Below are 21,209 nucleotides of genomic sequence, written 5' to 3'. Positions count from 1 at the left end.
ATGGAAAAGGCAAAAAAAAAAGCATGGTAAGATACATGCGTGAAGGTATTGGTTGAACATTTAGTCCCATTGAGGAATTAGAAAGTCATATAAACAAGCATGCTGAGAGTATTGCATGGCAATACATAGTCCCCTACCGGTTAAAAATTCATTGTATTGGAACAAAATGCTAACTTGATCTATAACTTGTCATGGTGTAAACTATATAAAAAATATCAAGTCAATATCTTCAAGCATTACGAAAAAGAGTGTTGAAAACTGATTATTTAAGTGAATTTTGTAAGTCCAAGGACCATAACTCTGCACAAAATATTCAGACCTGAACAAAATTCGAACTTGATCTGTAACTTGTCATGATACAACTATATACCAATTATCAAATCAATGTCTTCAAGCATGACGAAAAAACGTGTGAAAAACGTATTATTTGAGTGAAGTATCTAAGTCCAAGGACCATAACTCTGCACAAAATCATCAGACCGGAACAAATTCGAACTTGATCTGTAACTTGTCATGATAAAACTATGTACCAATAATACATTCAATATCTTCAAGCATGACGAAAGAAAGTGCGGAAAACTGATTATTTGAGTGAATTTTCTGAGTCCAAGGACCATAACTCTGCACAAAATCATCAGACCGGCACAAAATTCGGACTTGATCTGTAACTTGTCATGATAAAACAATACACCAAATATCAAATCAATATCTTTAAGCACAAAGAAAAAAGGTGTGGAAAACTGATTTGCAAGACTGACGGATGGACAGACAGACAGCTAACTAGCTAAAAAGAAAGCCATAATTAATGTACAAAGTGTTTTCAGTGGGCGGTGCTATCAGCGTTACACCACGAAGAAGTGGACAAAAATTGTACTAAGCGTGTAAGTCCATACATCAAATGGGAAAACGACCTCAACTTTGACAGCATTTATTTCCCAGTATCATTAAAATCCATTAACAAATTTGAAAGACGAAATACAGACATTGACATTAATGTTTTTGGTTATGATGGTGTATAAATAGATGAGTATGAAGAAGAAAAATTACAAGTGTAGCCTTTAAGAATTTCAAAGAATACTGGCACAACACATGTAGATCTTTTATTTTCAACCAACGCTACTAAACAACATTACTGTTGGATTAAGAGTATATCACGTCTTTTAACATCACAAGTAATACATCATAAAGAATCGGTTTATTTGTGTCAAGACAAGACATTTAAATGAACACACGGAGTATTGTAATTCAAAGGATGCAGTAAAAATCGAGATGCCAAATGAAGGTCAGCGTATTTATCTTAAAAACTATAAACGTAAAATGCGTGTTCCTGTTGTTATTTATGCTGATTTTGAAAGTTATTTAAACAACATAGATACTTGTCAATCTAATGCATCAAAACCTTACACGAATGCTTATAAACGACATACACCTTCAGATTTTCATTACCGAGTTGTTTATACACATAAGGAGACTAAAAAAGGACTACGGTACCATGGGGAGGAGGCTGCTAAAAATTTTGTGGAATGTATGGAAGAAGAAGTCAAAGACATTGCAGACATGTACCAAGACGAAAAAGACATGGTGATGACAAAAGAAGATGATGCATGTTTTAAAGCGAGTACACGTTGTCACATTTGTGATGATGAATAAGGGATTGACAAAGTACGAGATCATGATCACTCAACAGGTAAGTATCATGGTGCAGCACATAATAAGTGTAATTTAGACTTTCAACTTCCCACCTATTGTGTTTCATAATTTAACAGGGTACGACGCCCACTTGTTTGTGGAGGAGTTAGGGTTTAATGACCGTAAGATTCACTGCATTCCTAACACGGATGAAAAGTAAATTAGTTTTGTTTCTAAGAAAGAAGAGGGGGGTTTAGACATGCGATTCATTGATTCATGTAGGTTTAAGCTAAATTCACTAGAAGAGGGACGAAAGATACCAGAGGGACAGTGAAACTCAAAGATCGAAAACAAACTGACAACGCCATGGCCAAAAAAAAAAAAAAGACAAACATACAAATAATAGTACAGATGACACAACATAGAAAACTAAAGACTAAGCAACACGAACCCCACCAAAAACTGGGAGTGATCTCAGGTGCTCCGGAAGGGTAAGCAGATCCTGCTCCACTTGTGGCACCCGTTGTGTTGCTTATGTTACTACAAATCCGGTAAATAGTCTTATTCGGTAGGTCATATTCGTGAAACGCGAAGGGTATTGTAGTTACGACATAAGGAACATATCCGATATCATCTGTGAAACGGTTACTCCATAACGGTCAACCAACTCGTGATGGCGTCCGTAAAATTTACGAATAGATGATTTCAATTTCACCATTAGGAACTCTTGGTTTAATAGCTTCCTTGTCAGCAGCAATCCTCTATCAAGGAAATTATGATAGGAAAACAAGCCCGGGAATATCGTATCAATTGGGAGATATATACTCCGTATGCAGGCGCTGCTGGAATGTTGCTACACAGAAATGGAAAGTTCACAATTGGGAAGCTGAAATCATCTCTTTTGTCGTAAAGTTTTGTTTTCAACCGACCCTCATTGTCAATTTCTAGATGTAAGTAAAGATATGAGGCAGACTTAACTGTATCTGTAGTACCTTTTATCTCTAGTTCGATGGGATAGATTCGTTCAACATAGTCACCAAATTTTGTATTATTTAGTGAGAGAACATCATCTTTATAGCGGAACGTAAAGTTGAAGGATATTGCTAACTTCTTATCTTTCTTCCTAAAAGTTCCTGTATGAGGTCAGCCTCATAATAATAAAGAAACAAGTCGGCAAGAAGAGGGGCACAATTGGTTCCCATTGGAATTCCGACAGTCTGTTGAAAAACACGTCCTCCAAACGTAACAAATATGTTGTCAATCAAGAAATCAAGCATCTTGATAACGTCAGTTTCAGAGAATTTTTTGTTTGAATCAGAGTGATTCTTCACAAAGTAGGATTTATCCCTCTCCAAGTGTTAGCCAAAATTTTAACCAAAGACAAATTTAAGGCAATCAAGGCGTGTTTTGGTGAACATTATGAATTGATGATTAGAAAAGGGGTGTATCCTTATGATTACATGAACAACCCTACAAAAATGGAAGAAACAGAATTACCACCCCTTCGCGCGTTTTACAACAGACTGGATGCTGAAGACGACTATGCATATGCGCAACATGTGTTTAACACATTTAACTGTAAAACTATGCAAGACTACCACAATTTATACTTGGAAGGGGATGTGACACAACTTCAAGACATCTTTGAAGATTTTAGAAATATTTGTTTACAACATTACGGACTTGACCCTTTACATTATTATACATCACTAGTATTAGCCTATGATGCAGCTTTAAAAATTAGTAAAGTTAAACTAGAATTATTACACGATCCAGATATGTTACTGATGTTTGAAAAGGCGACTCGAGGAGGTGTGTCTCAAATAAGTCATCTAAGGCAAACCATAGATATGTGAGTCATCACGACACTACACAACCTACAAAATACTTAACGTATTGAGATGCCATGCAATTTATATGGATGGGCCATGTCAGAACCCTTACCCACATGTGACTTTGAATGGGGAGACCCAAAAGAAGTGGAAGACATTTTACATTTGGAAGATGATAGTGAGGTGGGGTTTATGATTGCATGTGATTTGGAGTATCAATCAGAACTTCACGATAGTCATAATGACTACCCCTTCCTACCTGAAAGTATAAACATGAATGGAGTTCATAAGTTAATACCTCATTTAAACCCCCGTCAAAAATATGTACTTTATTATAGAAATTTGAAACAGTGTCTCCAGAATGGCATCCTTTTAACCAAAGTACATCGTGTCAATACATTTTAACAATCACGTTGGCGTAAGTCTTACATTGACAAAAACACAAAACTTAGAGCGGTATCCAAAACAGAGTCTGAAAAAGATTTTTTGAATTGATGAACAATTCCGTGTTTGAAAAAACAATGGTAAACATTCGTAAACGTGTTGATGTAAAATTAGTCACGACAGAGAAACAAGCATCAAAACTAGTAGCCAAACCCAACTTTGACCGTCGAGTCGTATTTACTGAAAACATGGCAGCTGTGCATAAGAAAAGTTGACAAGCCTGTTTACTTAGAGAGTTGTATTTTAGACATTTCTAAAATTTTAATGTATGACTTTCGTTATAAATTTATACGAAACATGTGTGAGGATAAGGCACGACTTTTGTTTACAGATACCGATAGTTTAACCTATGAAATTCAGACAGAGGATATTTATCAAGATATTACTCCACATGTTCTAGATAAATTCGCTACGTCTAAATATCCAAAGGATCATCCTTCTGGAATTCAAACAGATGTGAACGAAAACGTTATTTGGTAAGTTTAAAGATGAATGCGAGGGTAAGTGTATGGTAGAGTTTGTAGTTCCTCGCGCTAAAATGTACTATCAGATGGATGATGATAAAGACACCAAGAAAGCTAAAATGACCAAAAAGGTAGTCATTAAACGTGACATTATATTTGAAGATTACAAAACTTGTCTAACCACACAAGCATGCTATAGAAAAATGAATGTCATTCGTAGTCATCTTCATACAATTTACATTGAAGAAATCAACAAAGTAGCTTCTCAGAGAACGATGTCAAACGGTACATTTTACCCGATGGCATTAGTACCCTGGCACATGGACATTACAAAATTGAAAAAATACCTTAAAGACGCGTGTTGGTAGAAGTAAAAATGCCTAGATCACACAAATGTCATACTAATTCGGTGTGTTCAGAACGACAAAATTTGAACACATGTAAACAGAAGATGGTTGTTTTGAAAAAAACGATTGCAATTTCGCATTCGTTTGGCAGCTAGAAAAATAAATGAACAATGTACAAGTACATAACCTTCTACTTCCCAACAAGCCCCTATCCAACGGAGAGTTGTAGAAAGCAGTTTAAAACTCTTAAGATACCTCATTTTAGAGATGTATTCATGTGGGATACTCTGCTTTTCCAACCACATCACGAAGAGTGTGGTATTTTAAACCATGATACCTTATGGATTACCACCCCCTAACGAAATGGTAAATTACATAAAACCTAAGATCTACTACAACACCGATGAACTACAGATAACAGGAACAGTGGTATGTGGACACTTTTGTTTGTATGTTTTAAAATGTTTGTCAGAAGGTCAACCTTTTGATAACGTTGTGTTTTTATTGGTGCTATAAATAAATGACAGACAAATTTGGATTTTATGGAAAGAGAGACATCAATAGGAGTCAATTGCTGGAAGACTTAAAAACATGATCGACAATCGTATTACCAACTTGAGGCATCCGAGTCACGGTTCGGATGCTACAACAAAACGATGGATCATGCAACAAGTAAACGATGTAACAAGTAAAACCGAAGTGTTACAATCCGAGTGTAAACGGATAGAGATGGGATACGATGCAGCCATCAAAGAATTCGAGAAGAAATGGTTAGAGTCTAATACCACCCTGCAACAAGAACTCGAGAAAAAAGTGGATAAGATTAAAACGTCCACACAACAAAAAATCAATGCATTGGTGGAACGTTCGTTGGTGATGGAAGAGCAGACCAAAGAAGATTTGGACGGTATAAGGATGTTCATGCAGTTGAAACATCCTGCTGGGGGATTTAAACATAAAACCATGAGTTCTAAAGACATAGCTCAGTTGTTTAAGCCTTCATCGCCATAATATAAATAAAATGACAGATAAATTTGGAATGTATGGACATGAAGGCATCAATAGGGATAGTTTTCTTGAAGATCTGAACATGAACCACAATCGTATCACTAACTTAAAATCTCCGAGTCACGGTATGGATGCTGCAACGAAACAATGGGTTACGAAGCAAGTGCAATACAATACGAGACAATTTGAATTACAATTACAATTCGAGTGTGAGCAAATAAAAACGGGTATCAAACAAATGAAAGAAGAATATGATGCAACCATCAAAACACTTAAGAAGAAAGTGGATTCGTTTGAAACCAGACTGCAACAAGAATACGATGGAAAAGTAAATTAGTTTAAAACTATCTTACAACAAAAATCGATGCATTGAAAAAACGTTTGTTACTCATGGAAAGTATTACTTTGTCAAGAATCGATACATTGGTGGAACGTTCGTTGGCGATGGGAGAGAAAACCAAGAAAGATATAAACGATTTAAGATTATACCTTCGATTAATGAAACATGCTTAAAAAGGGGAGAGTTTACTTTTTTGTTCTTGGGACTCAAGAACAAAAAGCTTTCACATTCTTCATTGCATGTCTGATTCGTTGATCCAAGAATTAAAGGACTTAGGATACCAGATATATATATATGCAGGATATAGGATATCCTTTCCATTGAACAAAGACTTCTTTCACACTACCCGTGGTTCCTTTTCGCAAGACTTTTTCGATGCAGTACATGTCTTGATCCGTCTTTTGAAGTTCGGGCTCGTAGAAGGAACCTTCTATTTCCTCATCGTTTAAATCTTGAATACGATACGTTTGTGTTCATCTTTTTAACACGTGGGACACCGCAAAGACTTCTTCGGTCCACCTAGGGGTGTATCCTTTTTCAAACACGCCTTTCTTTTTAGTAATTAATCCTGTATCTCCTACTTTAAATTTACCTCGTTTCAATGGAAGAAGGTTACCATACAAGTTCCAGTACACCTTGTTTTCGTGTTATTTTTTACTTGCAGCGATGGGAGTCATTTTAATGGATCTATGTTTAGACGTATTGTACTGATGCACGAGATCGGCCAACACATCGATGTAAGTGCGCGTAGAATTTGCCGAAAAGTATTTAAACATTTTTTCTTTCATGTTATGGTTCCAACGTTCAACGACCCTCGATTTTTCTTCATTCTCGGTAGAGTACAATTCAATGTCGTGCTTTCGAAGTAACTCCTTCACTTCTTTGTGTTCGGTACTTTTATCCGTCCATAACTTTTGAGGAAGTCGTGATGCGAAGACCGTTTGGAAAGCATCTCTGACCGTCAGACCTTTCTTGTTTTTGAGAGGTATGAGCCATCCGTATTTGGAAAACACATCGATGATACTTAGAATGAATTGAAATCCATTGTTATCACGAGAAAAGGATCTCATATTAACCAGATCGTCATTCCAAATCTCATCCACACCTCCAGCGATCACACGTCTTTTCTCGAATCGACGTCAAACGAGTTTATGTAATTCTTCTTCCGGTAAAAAGCTCTTAAGAGCTTATGTTTGTATTGTTATATGTGAACCGAATCAAAATAAAACTTTCGTATTCGTATTCGTATTCTGCTAATTGATCTGTCCAAAACACTTTTTTATGTCCCAAACCAAATCGTCTTTTAGTACCGATGAGATGTTTAACGATACCACGATCCATTTTCTCTCTCATGGTTGGATTGTTGATGGAGTCTAATTGTAAGAGCATATTTTTATCACACACGGAATTACATGTCGGAGTATCTTTATGTCGAGCATAACAGAGGTCATGACGATAGGCTGCTTCATCGACTCGATTAAAAGGTTTAGACCAAGATTTAGGTGTTTTATCTGCACTGAGTCGTTGATGTAACTTTGTTCCAGCTCCCGTAAACTGATGTCCCGGAAGATGCATTTCTACGGGTAGATGATTTATGAGATTGTTCATGAAACCTTTGCCGGTAGACTTTACACACTGGGATTTCTTTTATCCACACACGGCGCAGATTCAACCTTGTCGTCATCGTCCGTTGTTAGTCGTCTCTTCGAAGAGACTTCTCGTTTCTGTCGTCCTTTTACATTTCAAACAATAGAGTGCCATTTTATTTAAATGAATGGACGATGAAGACATCTCATACAATGAAACGACTGTGAAGAGAAAGAATTACTTCCTTCTTCCACAGCGTTCGATTCGAGGGTTGATCATTCGTAAGTCTGATTGTGGTAAGACGACATTACTCAACAGAACTGATTAGATTACGATTACTTGCACGTGTTTGGAAAATCACTTCATCAACCCATCTATCGACTGTTGCAACACGACTTGGAAAAGGGATACACCAAAAAAGACATACGATCTTTTTTATCCGTGAAAGGGAAGTGTCCTCACTCTTTAATCGAGTTTGTAAAAGACTTAACCCCACCTCAACATCCTAGTGGTATCGAGGCCTTCTTTTATGAACAAGGAGACGAGGTACCAGACCTTCGACAACTTGATTCCCATCGTAAAAACGTAATGGTGTTTGATGATTAAATGTTGAGTAAACAAAACAAGTGTGAAGATTACTATGTCAGAGGTTGACATAACAACGTGGATTGTGTCTATCTATATCAAAATTACTTTAACTTCCACGTCAAACGAATCGAGAAAATAGTAACTCCATTTGCTCATATCGACAAGACGCTTAAAATCTTCAACACATTCATCGTGATCATTGCTTAGACCTCACATTTCAAGAATTTAAAACATTCTGTAATCAGTGTTGGAAAGAGCCTTACGGATTTGTCACCATTGATCTGACTAGCCCTAAGGAAAATGGGAAATACAGATTTAAATTAAAAGACTTCTATGTCGTTTAATAATAAAGAATGGATAATATACCTGAAGATTTTAAACCTTACTTTGAACTGTTTAGTAATAGTAGTAGTGGTAGTAACAATGATGATGTGTGTGACCATAACTTTGTACTGTTTAACGACAGGGTAAAACAATGTTTAACATGTGGTGTTGAACACATGTACAATCGATTTAGCAATGGTGATGACTTTGAGTGTTGGAATTTAGGTAAAACCTCTCACAAGTCAAAACACCCACCTAAACAACCACAATGCACTTCAACGACGATCAGAGGACATCAATGCATTCGTCCATGTCAACCTAATAAAAAATACTATGTCTGAGACACTTGAATTTTAAAAAGAGGGAAGTATTATATGCATTACCTCCATTGTTTCAACGACTATTCAAACGCTAAACAACGTTCAACGTTCAACGCTAAACAACGTTCAACGTTCAACGCTCAACAGCGTTCAACGTTCATCGCTCAACAACGTTCAACGCTCAACAACGTTCAATGTTCAACGTTCTAAATAAATGACGTTTTTAAGCATCACCGATCCTAAACAACGTGAAGCTCTTGCTAAAGCTAGCAACTTACAACAACGACTGGACAAACAAGGATTGAGTCGTGACCTGAACAAGTTTTTTAAACCCGTCGTAGAAGCGCAAGAAAAAACAGCTACTAAAATCATCAAAACGATTGAAGATCTCCCAGCGATCCTACCTGCATTGCTTCATCCGGTTGTAAATCCATTACCACCTCCTGAAGTTGTAGATCTACTCCCTATTGAACCACCTACCAACATCATTAAGATTGGTCCTTTAGCAGAACATTATTTACACATTATGACTACAAAGGGTACTGACCACATCTTTGAATTGCGTTCTAAAAACAAACATCGGGAATTTACAGGTCATGATCAATGAAGATGATTTCTTTGTGGATGGAGTAAGGTATAAAGGAACTCCTGGTTAATGGGAACTCATGGTCATGAAAGAACCAGTTTATTATGAGACTGATGATTTGAATGACTATGCTGAAATTTTAAAAAGTACTCATGCCATGTATAGAGATAACTCAACCCTTTCCAAAACTCCTAAAGCGAGTAAGAGTTACAAATGGAATGTATTGTCTCACGCATTTACAAGCTAGATAAGTATGGCAATGGATTGCAAACCGTATTTCTACCCTCAAACTTTAATCAACTCCTCGATCGATTGGAGTTGTGTGCTGCTTCCTATCAAGCTGGAAACCGTGGTGTGCGTAACGACATTGTAGCCATCCTCGATGCCATGGAAAAGGGTGGCTTCATTAACAGCAAAGATTACAAGCAAGCTCATCGTAACCTCTAATAAATGAATGTTAAACATAAAGACAGGATAGAAACGTAAATATGTGGTGGGTGGCAGGGACAGATTCAGGTGGGGGCGTGGCGGGCGTGCGCTTCCCCTAAAATTTGCAAAGCATGGGTTGTTCTCAGCTTAATAAAGAATATTTCGATAATTTTACATAAAAAAAATTTAAGTTAGTGCCCCCCTAACCTAAAATCCTAGATCCGCCCCTGGGTGGTAGTGGTCTGTTTGACACGATCGATAATTTAGCCGGACGCGCGTTTACCTCTTCTACCAAAATGACTCTAGGAAGTAAAGCCATAACCGCTGTCACCAATGCACTCTTAAAGTGTGGAAAAAGGAGCTACCAAAGCTGTGGATCATGTGGTTCGTAGAACACCCAAAACAAAAACTCCCATCAACGTTTAAATAACATCATCTCATCCTCTAAAAGCAAAAAATTGACAATATCATCTCAGGCAGTGGTAGGGCAAGCATTCACGACTTCGTCAAACGCTATAAATAAATGAATGATTTACTCAGTATCACAGAAGGTTTGTCTTTCGATGAAAGTATTCAGGAGTATCAAGTCCATGAATACGAACCCAAAACTGGAGCATCTTTAAACAGTGCCAGTGCTGAAATACGAATCAACATCGAAACCCAGGATCTGTTTATCCAAACCGATAAAAGTAACGATCAAGTAGAAAACGCAGCACTATTCGATCACTGTTTTTTAAGAAACATTTATGTCACCTTAAATGCACGTTATCAAGCCGTAGACTTTAACACCCAATTCAATCAGTGTAAAATATCTAGAATATACAAAGAAGCTCTCGATTTTCGTAAAAAAATCTTCAACATGGACCATCTCATAAGTAATAATAATATCAACCCTACCGACTTTACAGACCTCTATCCTTTGTTTATGATCAATGTGAGTCACCAGTCTGAAAAGCTTAAAGCGTCAAGCGTTGACATTCAAGTTAGGATAGAGTTTGAACGCAATGTTCCAGCGAACACCGAAGCCTTTGCACTGGTGATCTCAGATAGAGTATTGCAGTTCGAGTCTAATGGACAAAATGAAAGTTGTGTTCGGAAGATAGATGGATCATCACTTGTTACAACGCATCGTTGAAAATACGACACCTAGGGAAGATTTCTGTTTCATCGTGTCTGCTAATAACAAAATCGATACCAGGTTCAATCCACCCATTTACTTAAAAAATGGAAAGAATTATGAAATGGCTCTGGTCAGCCTGGAGACTTACTACTCTTTCCCAAATATTCATGCAGGAAACAATACCTTTCATTACTATAACGATAACGGTGCCACCTGGTTTACCGTTGTGTTAAACACTGGCTATTACTCTATCGAAAATATCAACAACGGGTTACAAATAAATCTACAACTCAACAAACACCTCACCAAAATCCACATCGGTGCGGTGCCTATCACAGTACACTGAGGACAACATTCACTCTAGCCAGAAACTATCAAGTCGATTTTAATGTCGAGGATAGCATCAATACAGTGCTGGGCTTTAACAAAGAAATCTACACAACGATCGAGCTACAAACGGTTACACGGAGGGTGAGACCATTGTCAACATTATCAGCATTCTCGTCAATAGCGATATCATCAGTGGAAGCTATGTCGATGGATAACAACAACCCACCATCTATAGTTTCTTCCCAAACGTATCCCCCGGTATGAAAATCATTCAAACTCCGAAAAAATTGGTCTATTTACCAGTCACACTGAACACCATCAATCGCATGAGTACTAATCTGACGGATCAAGATGGAACTCCCATAGATTTCAGAGGTGAACATTTAAGCATACGTTTTCATCTTCGTGAGATATAAAACACCTTAAAGCTAAAAAAGCTAATGACTTAATATGGAATACAACAAAAGATGTTATTGGTGTGTGTGTAAATTAAACTCTGATGTTGACTCGGTGTTTTGTCCCGTAGACAAACATTACCAATCCACGTTTTCTAAGTATTGAAGTAACATTACAATAATGGATTACACGTTACAGAATCAAAAGTATGTGGTGCTTCCTCAACCTTTTTGTTCGTTTGAATGTTGTTTAGTGTTCATTGAAGACAATACGCATGATTACACGTTTGTTAGGAGTAAAACGTTCGTGTAAGACCTATTTAAACAACTCAGTAAACCAGGTGATCCTGAACCATGCCGTGATAGTCATCGATCGGTGTTAAGCGTGTTTGGAGGACCCATGGGGTATGATGAATTTAAGAAACTATTTGTCACCAAAATTTATAACATACAACGTGCTTTACTACTAAAACGCCTTCAACACGAGTATGCTGTAGTGAAAAAACATGAAGAGCCTATGGATTGGAAATAAGTAAAAACAAGTTTTGTTTTTTTAGGGAAGTTATATAAATAGATGAACTATCATACACATGGTTTTATTTGACACAAGGTCAAGCCATTATATTACAAAAAGCAGTCAAGAATGGTTGTCCCGTTAGTATTCGTTTATCGCATGCTAATCTAAAATGGAAAGATAAGATGTTGCTAACTCTGCGACAAATACAAAAGATCGACAAGCTGTTAAAAAGTGGTCAAGGTGGTATGGTCTTGGAGTTGAGTGTAAAACAACTCAAACAAAACATGCAAAAGGAAGGTGTTTTTTTGGGAATGTTAGCCATTGCTAACATTGCCATACTTATCTAGCTTGTTAGAACCTCTAAATCTAAGATCGAAGATGCAGTGAGTAAAGCTTTGGATGATGATGATGACATTAGTGACGTAGAGTTTACATGCTTAGACTCGTACTACGATGAAAAACAAGTATTACGAAAACCATCACACACAGCCCCGCTAAAAAAGGTATGACAGCGTCAGATTAACTTCTGATAATGTTGTATAGCGACAACGCAACGTAAATTGTATTATGACGCTAAGAAAAAAAAACGAATTTTCCCGCTAAAGAAGGTCTGACAACGTCAGACTAATTCCCCGCTAAAAAAAGGTCTGACAATGTCACAAGACAATGTCAGACTAATTCTTCGCTAACAAAAGTCTGACTAATTTCTGATAATGTTGTATAGCAACAACGCAACGTAAATTGTATTATGACGTTGAGGTATGAACCTTACCGCTACTTCCAATTTTACACCACGATCTAATTTTTAATTTAGTGTTTAGCTAGATTAAAAATTAAATGTTTTATTTTGTTGTTTTTTTTACCTAGGAGGTGTTAAAATGAAAGTAGGAAATTGAATTGTTGTTAACTAGAAGTAGGAGATTTTTATACTCTAACCAAGTCGTATGAAAAATACTCTTGTTGAGTCTTTTTACTGATTTTAATCCCTGTACTTCTTACAACGGCACCTTCTAAAGGTTCCCTTTCTCTGTTTAACCCACTGCAAGACCACACCCTTGTTGTGTCCTTTTCCCTAGTTTTCATGGTAAGTATACTACTCTTACCAAACTTACCATCTATTTCACTCACTTCTACAATTTGGTAAATTACCCTGGTGGGAAGGTCTTTCCATTTTAAAATGTCTTCATAATTTTGTTCCTGTGCCTAGTCTTCAAACGCATTAACACTCATAACGTCATTATCAAACGAAGCCATCATAATATAATACTATAGTACTCAAGTCTTTATAGTTTTTCTTTCAATTTTGTAGTACTACTTTCAAAATTCAACTCTTACTCCTATTTGAAATTTAACCCTAACCCCTAACTTTCAAAATTCATCTCTTACTCCTATTTGAAATTTAACCCTTACCCCTATCTTTCAAAATTCATCTGTTACTCCTATTTGAAATTTACCCCTAACCCCTAAAAATTCAAAGTGCTGCGAAATCCCACTCTTCTTACTGGTTCCCACTCCCAGAACCCCCCACCACCCCTTGGATTCGCCACTGAGTATGATAAAATCAACAAATCCACAGAAATTGTTGACCTCAAATTCCTTAAATTCAATGTCTATTATTAACCATTCATACAGCTAGAAATCGCATTAGGTCAAGTATGCAACTTGAAGAAGAAAAATGATTGTTTCATGTTTGTCTTGTTTTTTTGTTGTTGTAATGTGTTCACTTGTTCGCCCTTTGAATAGGTCCGACTTTGGCAAGATATAATCATGTTTAATATGGAAAAGTTAAAAATGTTGCCAACCTTTACCAAAAAAGGAAAAGAAGAAAAGGAAAGAAAGGAAAAATCATATGTCAAATGCAAGTTAGAATTCTAATTTAGGAGAAAACATTTTTTCCCGATTTTTAGTGATGTTTAAGCCTGGCGAATTCACTACCAAAAGAAAAACGAGTCGCGTTTTTCCCCCAAAAACTGTTGATATTAAATTATGATATGTTTTATATTGTTACGTGAATAAGATAACAATCTACGTCCAATACCTGATAAAGATCAATATAGTTTGTCTGCAAACGTTCAAGACTGTCTTCACAACATTTGATAATGTGTCGTCTACTAAGTCCCTTGTCGTTTGGTTCCGTCGACATAGGGAAACGACATTTCGTCGCCACAACGACGTTGTCTCTGGACTTCCTTAAATAAAATGATAAATACAATTTAATATCAATTTTCATAACATATTTGGATTACATGATTTTTTTTTTAAATTTACATTTTATATAAAATTTGTCAAATAATTTAAAGCATAATGTTTCGAAAATGAATGTTATATGTTTTGCAGTGCGCTATACAATTATAAATTGCAACATGTACAATAATTTTCATGTAGACCATCATAAATTAATATTACTATCTTTTTATGATTTTTCAAAAACTATACATTAACTGTCAATCATTCACTCATAACCTGTATAAGACAGATTTTATTGCGTGTCGAATCAATCGGTCTTTCTACTGCTACCTTCCCTAGTTTCACTTTTTCAGCTGACATTTTCAATCTCTGTATAACATGCTAAACACATGCCAAACCGTCTCCAACAAAGCTTAAATCAATTATGGATTCAAATGAGATTGAATAATGACCTGAAAGCCAATAATACATCAGCGAAGTAAATTTTAGCTTATTTTGACAAAATTGAACCAATCTGACTGCTAGTAGTGGAATATTATTTCAATATTCCGCTTTTCTAAATGTTTGAAGCAAAAAAAAATAGTAGTTGTAGGCCATACGTGGAGGCGACAGTATCCTTATGACACAAAACAAAAACATCAAAAGGTCCGCATACAGTCAACATTATACAAAGTATGTAAAGCTCTAACTTGTCTATATACTAAGAAATTTTCTTAACATCTATTTTTATAGAATTTTGTTACGATTCTTGTTTCCATTAAATAATTCATGTTCCTTTTCATCAAATATATAGGAAAATGTTGGATTGTCAGAGAGTTAGTTGATCGGTATAATCTTATTCATTGATGTTATTGTACAAGGGAGAATTAAGATATCTGTACATGATGAATTAATTTTCATGACAAGATACTAAATACGCCATGCTTTACTTTTTAAGCCATGTTCCTACAATGTGTTCCGATTGTCCTCTACAATACATATTTGCTGTGTCGATGAAGTTGCCACCAAGCTCCACAAAACGGTCCATTATACCATGAGCCTTTTCTTCGTCTGCCTGTGTTGGGCATGAAAAAATCTAAAACATACAAATATACATGCTTGCCGTCAATTGTATTTTGAACGACGCTGGAGATCGAAATGGACATTTTCTGCGGGAATTGCTCGCTATGAAATGCAGCAAAATCTTGCATAAAGTAAGTCTATTTGCAACTGTTCACTTTAAATCGTGAAACACTGCTTAATCTTAGAACTTTTTGCTTCTTCAAATAAAAAAAAAAAGTCCGCCTTTCGAATATGTTTTATCAACTTTAAAGCAACAAAAAAAAAGGACAGAAGCTCATAAACCTGACAATTTCTCTAGAAATCAAATACAAAATCCAAAACTTAAAGTAAATGTGCTTTAAATACATGTGTCTGTGCTTTTTTTTAAATAGTTGGAATCGTCTTGAAAGGTGTAAAATATTTGCTGCTGAACATCAAGGAAACAAATTGTTCATATACTAGCAGATTTTACCAAATATTGATTAATAAAGGTTTGGCATAGATGATTTTGGTAATAAATTGTGTAAATTGTGCACTTGCACTTTCCCCGTCCAACCTATACTGTCAATTTGACTGTCAATCTAATTAAAATATAGTTCTCTGATTTCATACGAGATCTAATCATGATGCGTATATAGGTTCAATTCTGAAGGATTTTGCCTGTGACTTTTTCAACCAATCAGAATTCTAGTTATCGAATCTGAATAGCCTGGGATCCTGGTTCACTGCGCGACAGTAAATGTATCGGAGAGATGACTTCAACTTATAAAAACCTTTGTCAATGACTTCATTATAAAGCAACAACCCATGGTAAGGGTCGTCACTTTTGAAATTGGCAGCTAATCATTAATGCATCTAGAATGCAATAAATCATAATAGAACTAGTATTACTACACAACACTTGTATTAAGATGATTTAATTTTAATTACCATGGTCTGACACACTAACTTAATATGTAAAAAATTATCAAAACTTACCAAAAAGAAAAAATCAAATAACTTTAAAATGTTCAATTAATACACAACATTATGTAGGCTTGTTTATCGACGAAGAATTAGATTGGGTCAGGATGCCAGGCTAACAAGTTTATCGCTTCGATAGTCACATTGGTTGGAAATAGTTTTTAAATCTCTTTCGTCGTAATTACATCATACAATACCATTCAATACAAAACATTATGATGGTAAATAGTAACTATATGGCCATGAATATTTGAAATATGTGACGTTTGTCAAAGTTTTCAGCTGTGCTCCGTACGCTTTTACGACTTGAGGTCGGATCGTAATTGTGGAAATTATGAGTACAGTAAACACTTTTAAACTGTACACTGTTACGGTTCTTCCCATTGCCAGCCATGGATCAAGGATTTTGAAAAGGGGGGTGCAAACTAGGCATCGTTTGGAATGGGACATGTAAAAAGTCTAAGCATTAACCATACACCCATTGGTGGCCATCGGCTGTTTTCTGCTCTTTGGTCACTATAAACTGCTGAGTCTGAAATGACGATATTTTGTGCACAACCAGTAAGGTCGAGCACAGATTTTTCTTGACAAGGCTCAACATAATAATGACAGTATTTAATTCTTAACTGTACTTGACTTTGGTCTAGACTTTACTTAATCAGTCTGATTGTGTACTTGGTATAGTCTGAATATGGTCTTGATAAATGCTTGACCAGTCTCTACTCAACCTCTACTTAGTCTGAATCAGTCCATCTATCTGTATATATATCAATGTATAACTGAGATAGCTGTAGTGTTTTATTGAAATCCAAGTTAATTTGAAAAAGTTATAGAAATTTTTAAAGGTGACTATCTGAATTTAGACAATCCTTAAATTTGACAGCAATAAACCTAACTACCAAAAAAAACCAGGCACTTTGTAATATCAATATATAATTGAGATAGCTGTAGAGTTGTATAAAAATCCTAGTTGATTTGAAAAAGTTATAGAAATTTTTAAAGGTGACTACGGTACCTGAATTTAGTCCGAACTGAAAATTCTAGCTTTTTTACCTTTTAATTAAATTCTTAAACTAGATAGCAATAAACCAAACTACAAAATAACCTGGCATTTTGTAAGATCAATATATGATTGAGTTAGCTGTCAAGTTTTTTAAAATCCAAATTAATTTGAAAACGTTATAGAAAATTTTAAATTTCATATGAATTTAGTCCGAACTGAAAATTCTAGCTTTTTTTACCTTTTAGTCAAATAATTAAATATAAAACCAATAAACTAAATTATCAAATAACCTGGCATTAATTAAGATCAATATATACTTGACATAGAAGGGCTGATTCAGACTGAGTTGAGACTAAATTTATGGGACAAGACTGAGTCGAGACTGGTCGAGCATTGTTCAAACCTGGTCGAGCATTTGTCGAGACCATATTCAGACTATACCAAGATTATCAAGTACTCATTCAGACTTATTAAGTAAAGTCTAGACAAAGGTCAAGTACGGTTAAGAACTGTCGATTCTTGTAAAGTAAAACCTGTGCTCGACCTTACTGGTTGAGTACAAAATATGGTATTTTCAGACTCTGACCTGTTTGTAGTGCATGCCAGACAAACATGTTCACCTAACATTCATTCCATACACCAAATATAGTGTCCTATATTGCTTTTAGTACTTGGAAAACAGACCAAATCAAAACTTACCATTGACAGATGAACCATAAAAATGAGGTCACAGTCATATGAAATCTGCCAAACAAAGTTTAACAAACATACACAATATATACCTATCATTTCATATACTTAATCTGATAAGCTGAAAACATGAGTGCACACGCTGAAATGTCTCTCCTGCTTTACTGATCATTGATTTTATGTTGATAATCCTAAATATAAAGCTTTACTACAAGTATCACATAAACTTGACATGATCCAAGAAAATGAAGCAAAGGTCAGATAAACCAAACCGGAAATACATGTACACCTTACAATCATTCCATACACAAAATATAATGACCTATTGTTTTTAGCTTCTGAGAAACAAACTTAACCATGAAAATTTTACATTGACAAATGAACCATGAAAATTAGGTCAAGGTCAGCTAAAGCATGCCAGACAGACATGTACACCTTACAATCAATCAATGTATGCATCAAATATAGTTGACCTATTGCTTATAGTATCTAAGAAACAAACTTAACCATGAAAATTTAACATTGACCAATGAATAATGACAATGAGGTCAAGGTCAGATGATACCTGCCAGACAGACAAATGCACCTTACAATCATTCCATACACCAAATATAGTTGACTACAGTTTAAGAAAAACAGACCAAAACACAAAAACTTAACACTGAGCAATGAACCGTGAAAATGAGGTCAAGGTCAAATAATACCTGCCAGACTGACATGTACATCGTAAAATAAAAAGACCAAAACACAAACACTTAACTTTAACCACTGAACCATGAAAATGAGGTCAAGGTCAGATGACACCTACCAGTTGGACATGTACATCTGACAATCATTCCATACACCAAATATATAGTATACTAATTGCTTATAGTTTTAGAAAAATAGACCAAAACACAAAAAAAAACTTACACTGAGCAATGAACCGTGAAAATGATGTCAAGGTCAAATAAAACCTGCCAGATTGACATGTACATTGTAAAATATTTCCATACACCAAATACAGTTGACCTATTGCATATAGTATTAGAAAAAAGGACCAAAACACAAAAACTTAACTTTAACCACTGAACCATGAAAATGAGGTCAAGGTCAGATGACACCTGCCAGTTGGACATGTACACCTTACAATCATTCCATACACCAAATATAGTATACCTATTGCTTCATAGTATCTGATATATGGACTTGACTACGAAAACTTAACCTTGTGCACTGATCCATGAAATGAGGTCGAGGTCAGATGAAAACTGTCTGACAGGCATGAGGACCTTGCAAGGTATGCACCTACTAAATATAGTTATCCTATTACTCATAATAAGAGAGAAATTAACATTACAAAATATCTTAACCTTTTTTTCAAGTAGTCACTGAACCATGAAAATGAGGTCAAGGACAATGGACATATGACAGACGGAAACTTCATAACATAAGGCATCTACATACAAAGTATGAAGCATCCAGGTCTTCCACCTTTAAAAATATAAAGCTTTTAAGTAGTTAGTTAGCGTCGCCACCGCCGCCGGATCACCATCCCTATGTGGAGCTTTCTGCGACAGAAGTCACAGGCTCGACTAAAAACCATACAATATTAGCATTGACAAATGAACCTGGCATGAAAATGAGGACTAGGTCAAATGAAACTTGCCAGACAGACACGAACACCTTATTATCAATCCATATGCAAAATATAGTGGCCCTATTGCTTCAAGTAACTGAAAAAATAGACCAAAAACCATAAAAAATATTTGGAGTCTATATATATTGAACCATGTACAAAAGGGCAAGGTCAGATCAAAACTGCCAGTGTCGGACATGTTCACCTTAAAATCCTTCCATACATCAAATGTAGAGTCCTAATTGTCATAGAATCTGAGAAATAGACAAAACCACAAAAACTAAACATTTTCCATTGAACCAGGAAAAAGAGGTCAAGGTCGAATGAAAACTGCCAGTCAGACATGCACATGTACACCTAACAATAACTACATACACCAAATATAGTTGACCTATTACTTTTAGAATCTGAGATACAGACGACCATAATAAGCATGATAAGTGAGTATTTCACATGAAAAGAAAACATAATTTTTATTCAAGCAGTCACCGAACCATAACGATTAGGTCAAGGACAATGGATATTTGACGGACAGAAACTTAGTAACTAAACATAAGGTATCTGTGTACAAGGCATGAAACATCCATGTCTTCTACGTTCTGAAATATCAAACTTTATTTGAATAGTTTATGCTGCTGCTTGATTATGCTGATTGTAATCCCTATGTGTCGCACATCTGGTTTCTGTAAATGGAGTGTATAGAAATACATGCAAAACTTAACAAAAGTAACTTTACCGTCAATTGTAGTCAATGGAGACAAGAATGCAAAAAAAAAAAAAAAAATTGTATTCTCTCTAAGAGTAATTTATTGGTAACTATTACTGGTACCCACTTTTGGTTCCGAAAATATGTACCTAAACGCAACGCTTTACCAAACGGGACGGACAGACAAGGGTGATAATGATACTACTTGTCCCTTCCACTTCACAAATATTAAAGAAATTAAAAAACACGCATATATACTATACACTTTTTTTATCACATTTATATCTATTTTAAGTGTATTCTCTGTTCACATTTAAATTGTGAAATATTTCAATATTTTGTCAATTACAGATTTATTTTTGGTAACACGTGGTTTTTCGTCTAGTCTCTTTTCAACTAATATTTTTTTCACGCTCTCTGATCCATTTCTTTCGAAGGCAAACTTCAAATGAGAAAACTTTAACCCAGATTCTGCCATCCGGTGGATAATTCCTGTTGACTCAAACTTTCCATTTTTCAAGTTGTCAAAAGTCGTTAATCTTTGCTTTGTTTCTAGCGAATAGTTTGACTGTTTAATAAAAGACTTTGTTGTGAATGAATATTTACAAATTAAAGTAGCCCCCACTTCCGACTTGTTTATGATACTTTCCAAAGATAAGACATAATTTATTCTGGGTAATGTAGTCATTTTCTGGTAAGTGTTCATAAATCGATTCTTGGGTATAACTATCTAATTAATAA

General features: G+C 35.5%; 1 protein-coding gene across 4 annotated transcripts in view; it reads right to left on the bottom strand.

Annotated features, from left to right (window-relative positions):
• LOC127698288 (1-deoxyxylulose-5-phosphate synthase YajO-like) overlaps positions 1-21,209 on the bottom strand; it is a 68,780-nt gene that overhangs the window by 6,764 nt on the left and 40,807 nt on the right. For all 4 annotated transcript variants that reach the window (XM_052201681.1, XM_052201683.1, XM_052201684.1 and 1 more), the window contains 2 exons: positions 15,377-15,522; positions 14,299-14,449 (listed from right to left, as the gene is read on the bottom strand). In XM_052201681.1, coding sequence (XP_052057641.1) covers positions 14,299-14,449; positions 15,377-15,522 — 297 coding nt within the window. The remainder of the gene's footprint in view (positions 1-14,298; positions 14,450-15,376; positions 15,523-21,209) is intronic.

This window comes from Mytilus californianus, unplaced genomic scaffold, assembly GCF_021869535.1.
Source record: "Mytilus californianus isolate M0D057914Y unplaced genomic scaffold, xbMytCali1.0.p SCAF_4, whole genome shotgun sequence".
NCBI lineage: Eukaryota > Metazoa > Mollusca > Bivalvia > Mytilida > Mytilidae > Mytilus > Mytilus californianus.
The sequence above is the reverse complement of the archived record's forward strand: the minus strand, read 5'-3'. Positions and strand labels throughout refer to the sequence as shown.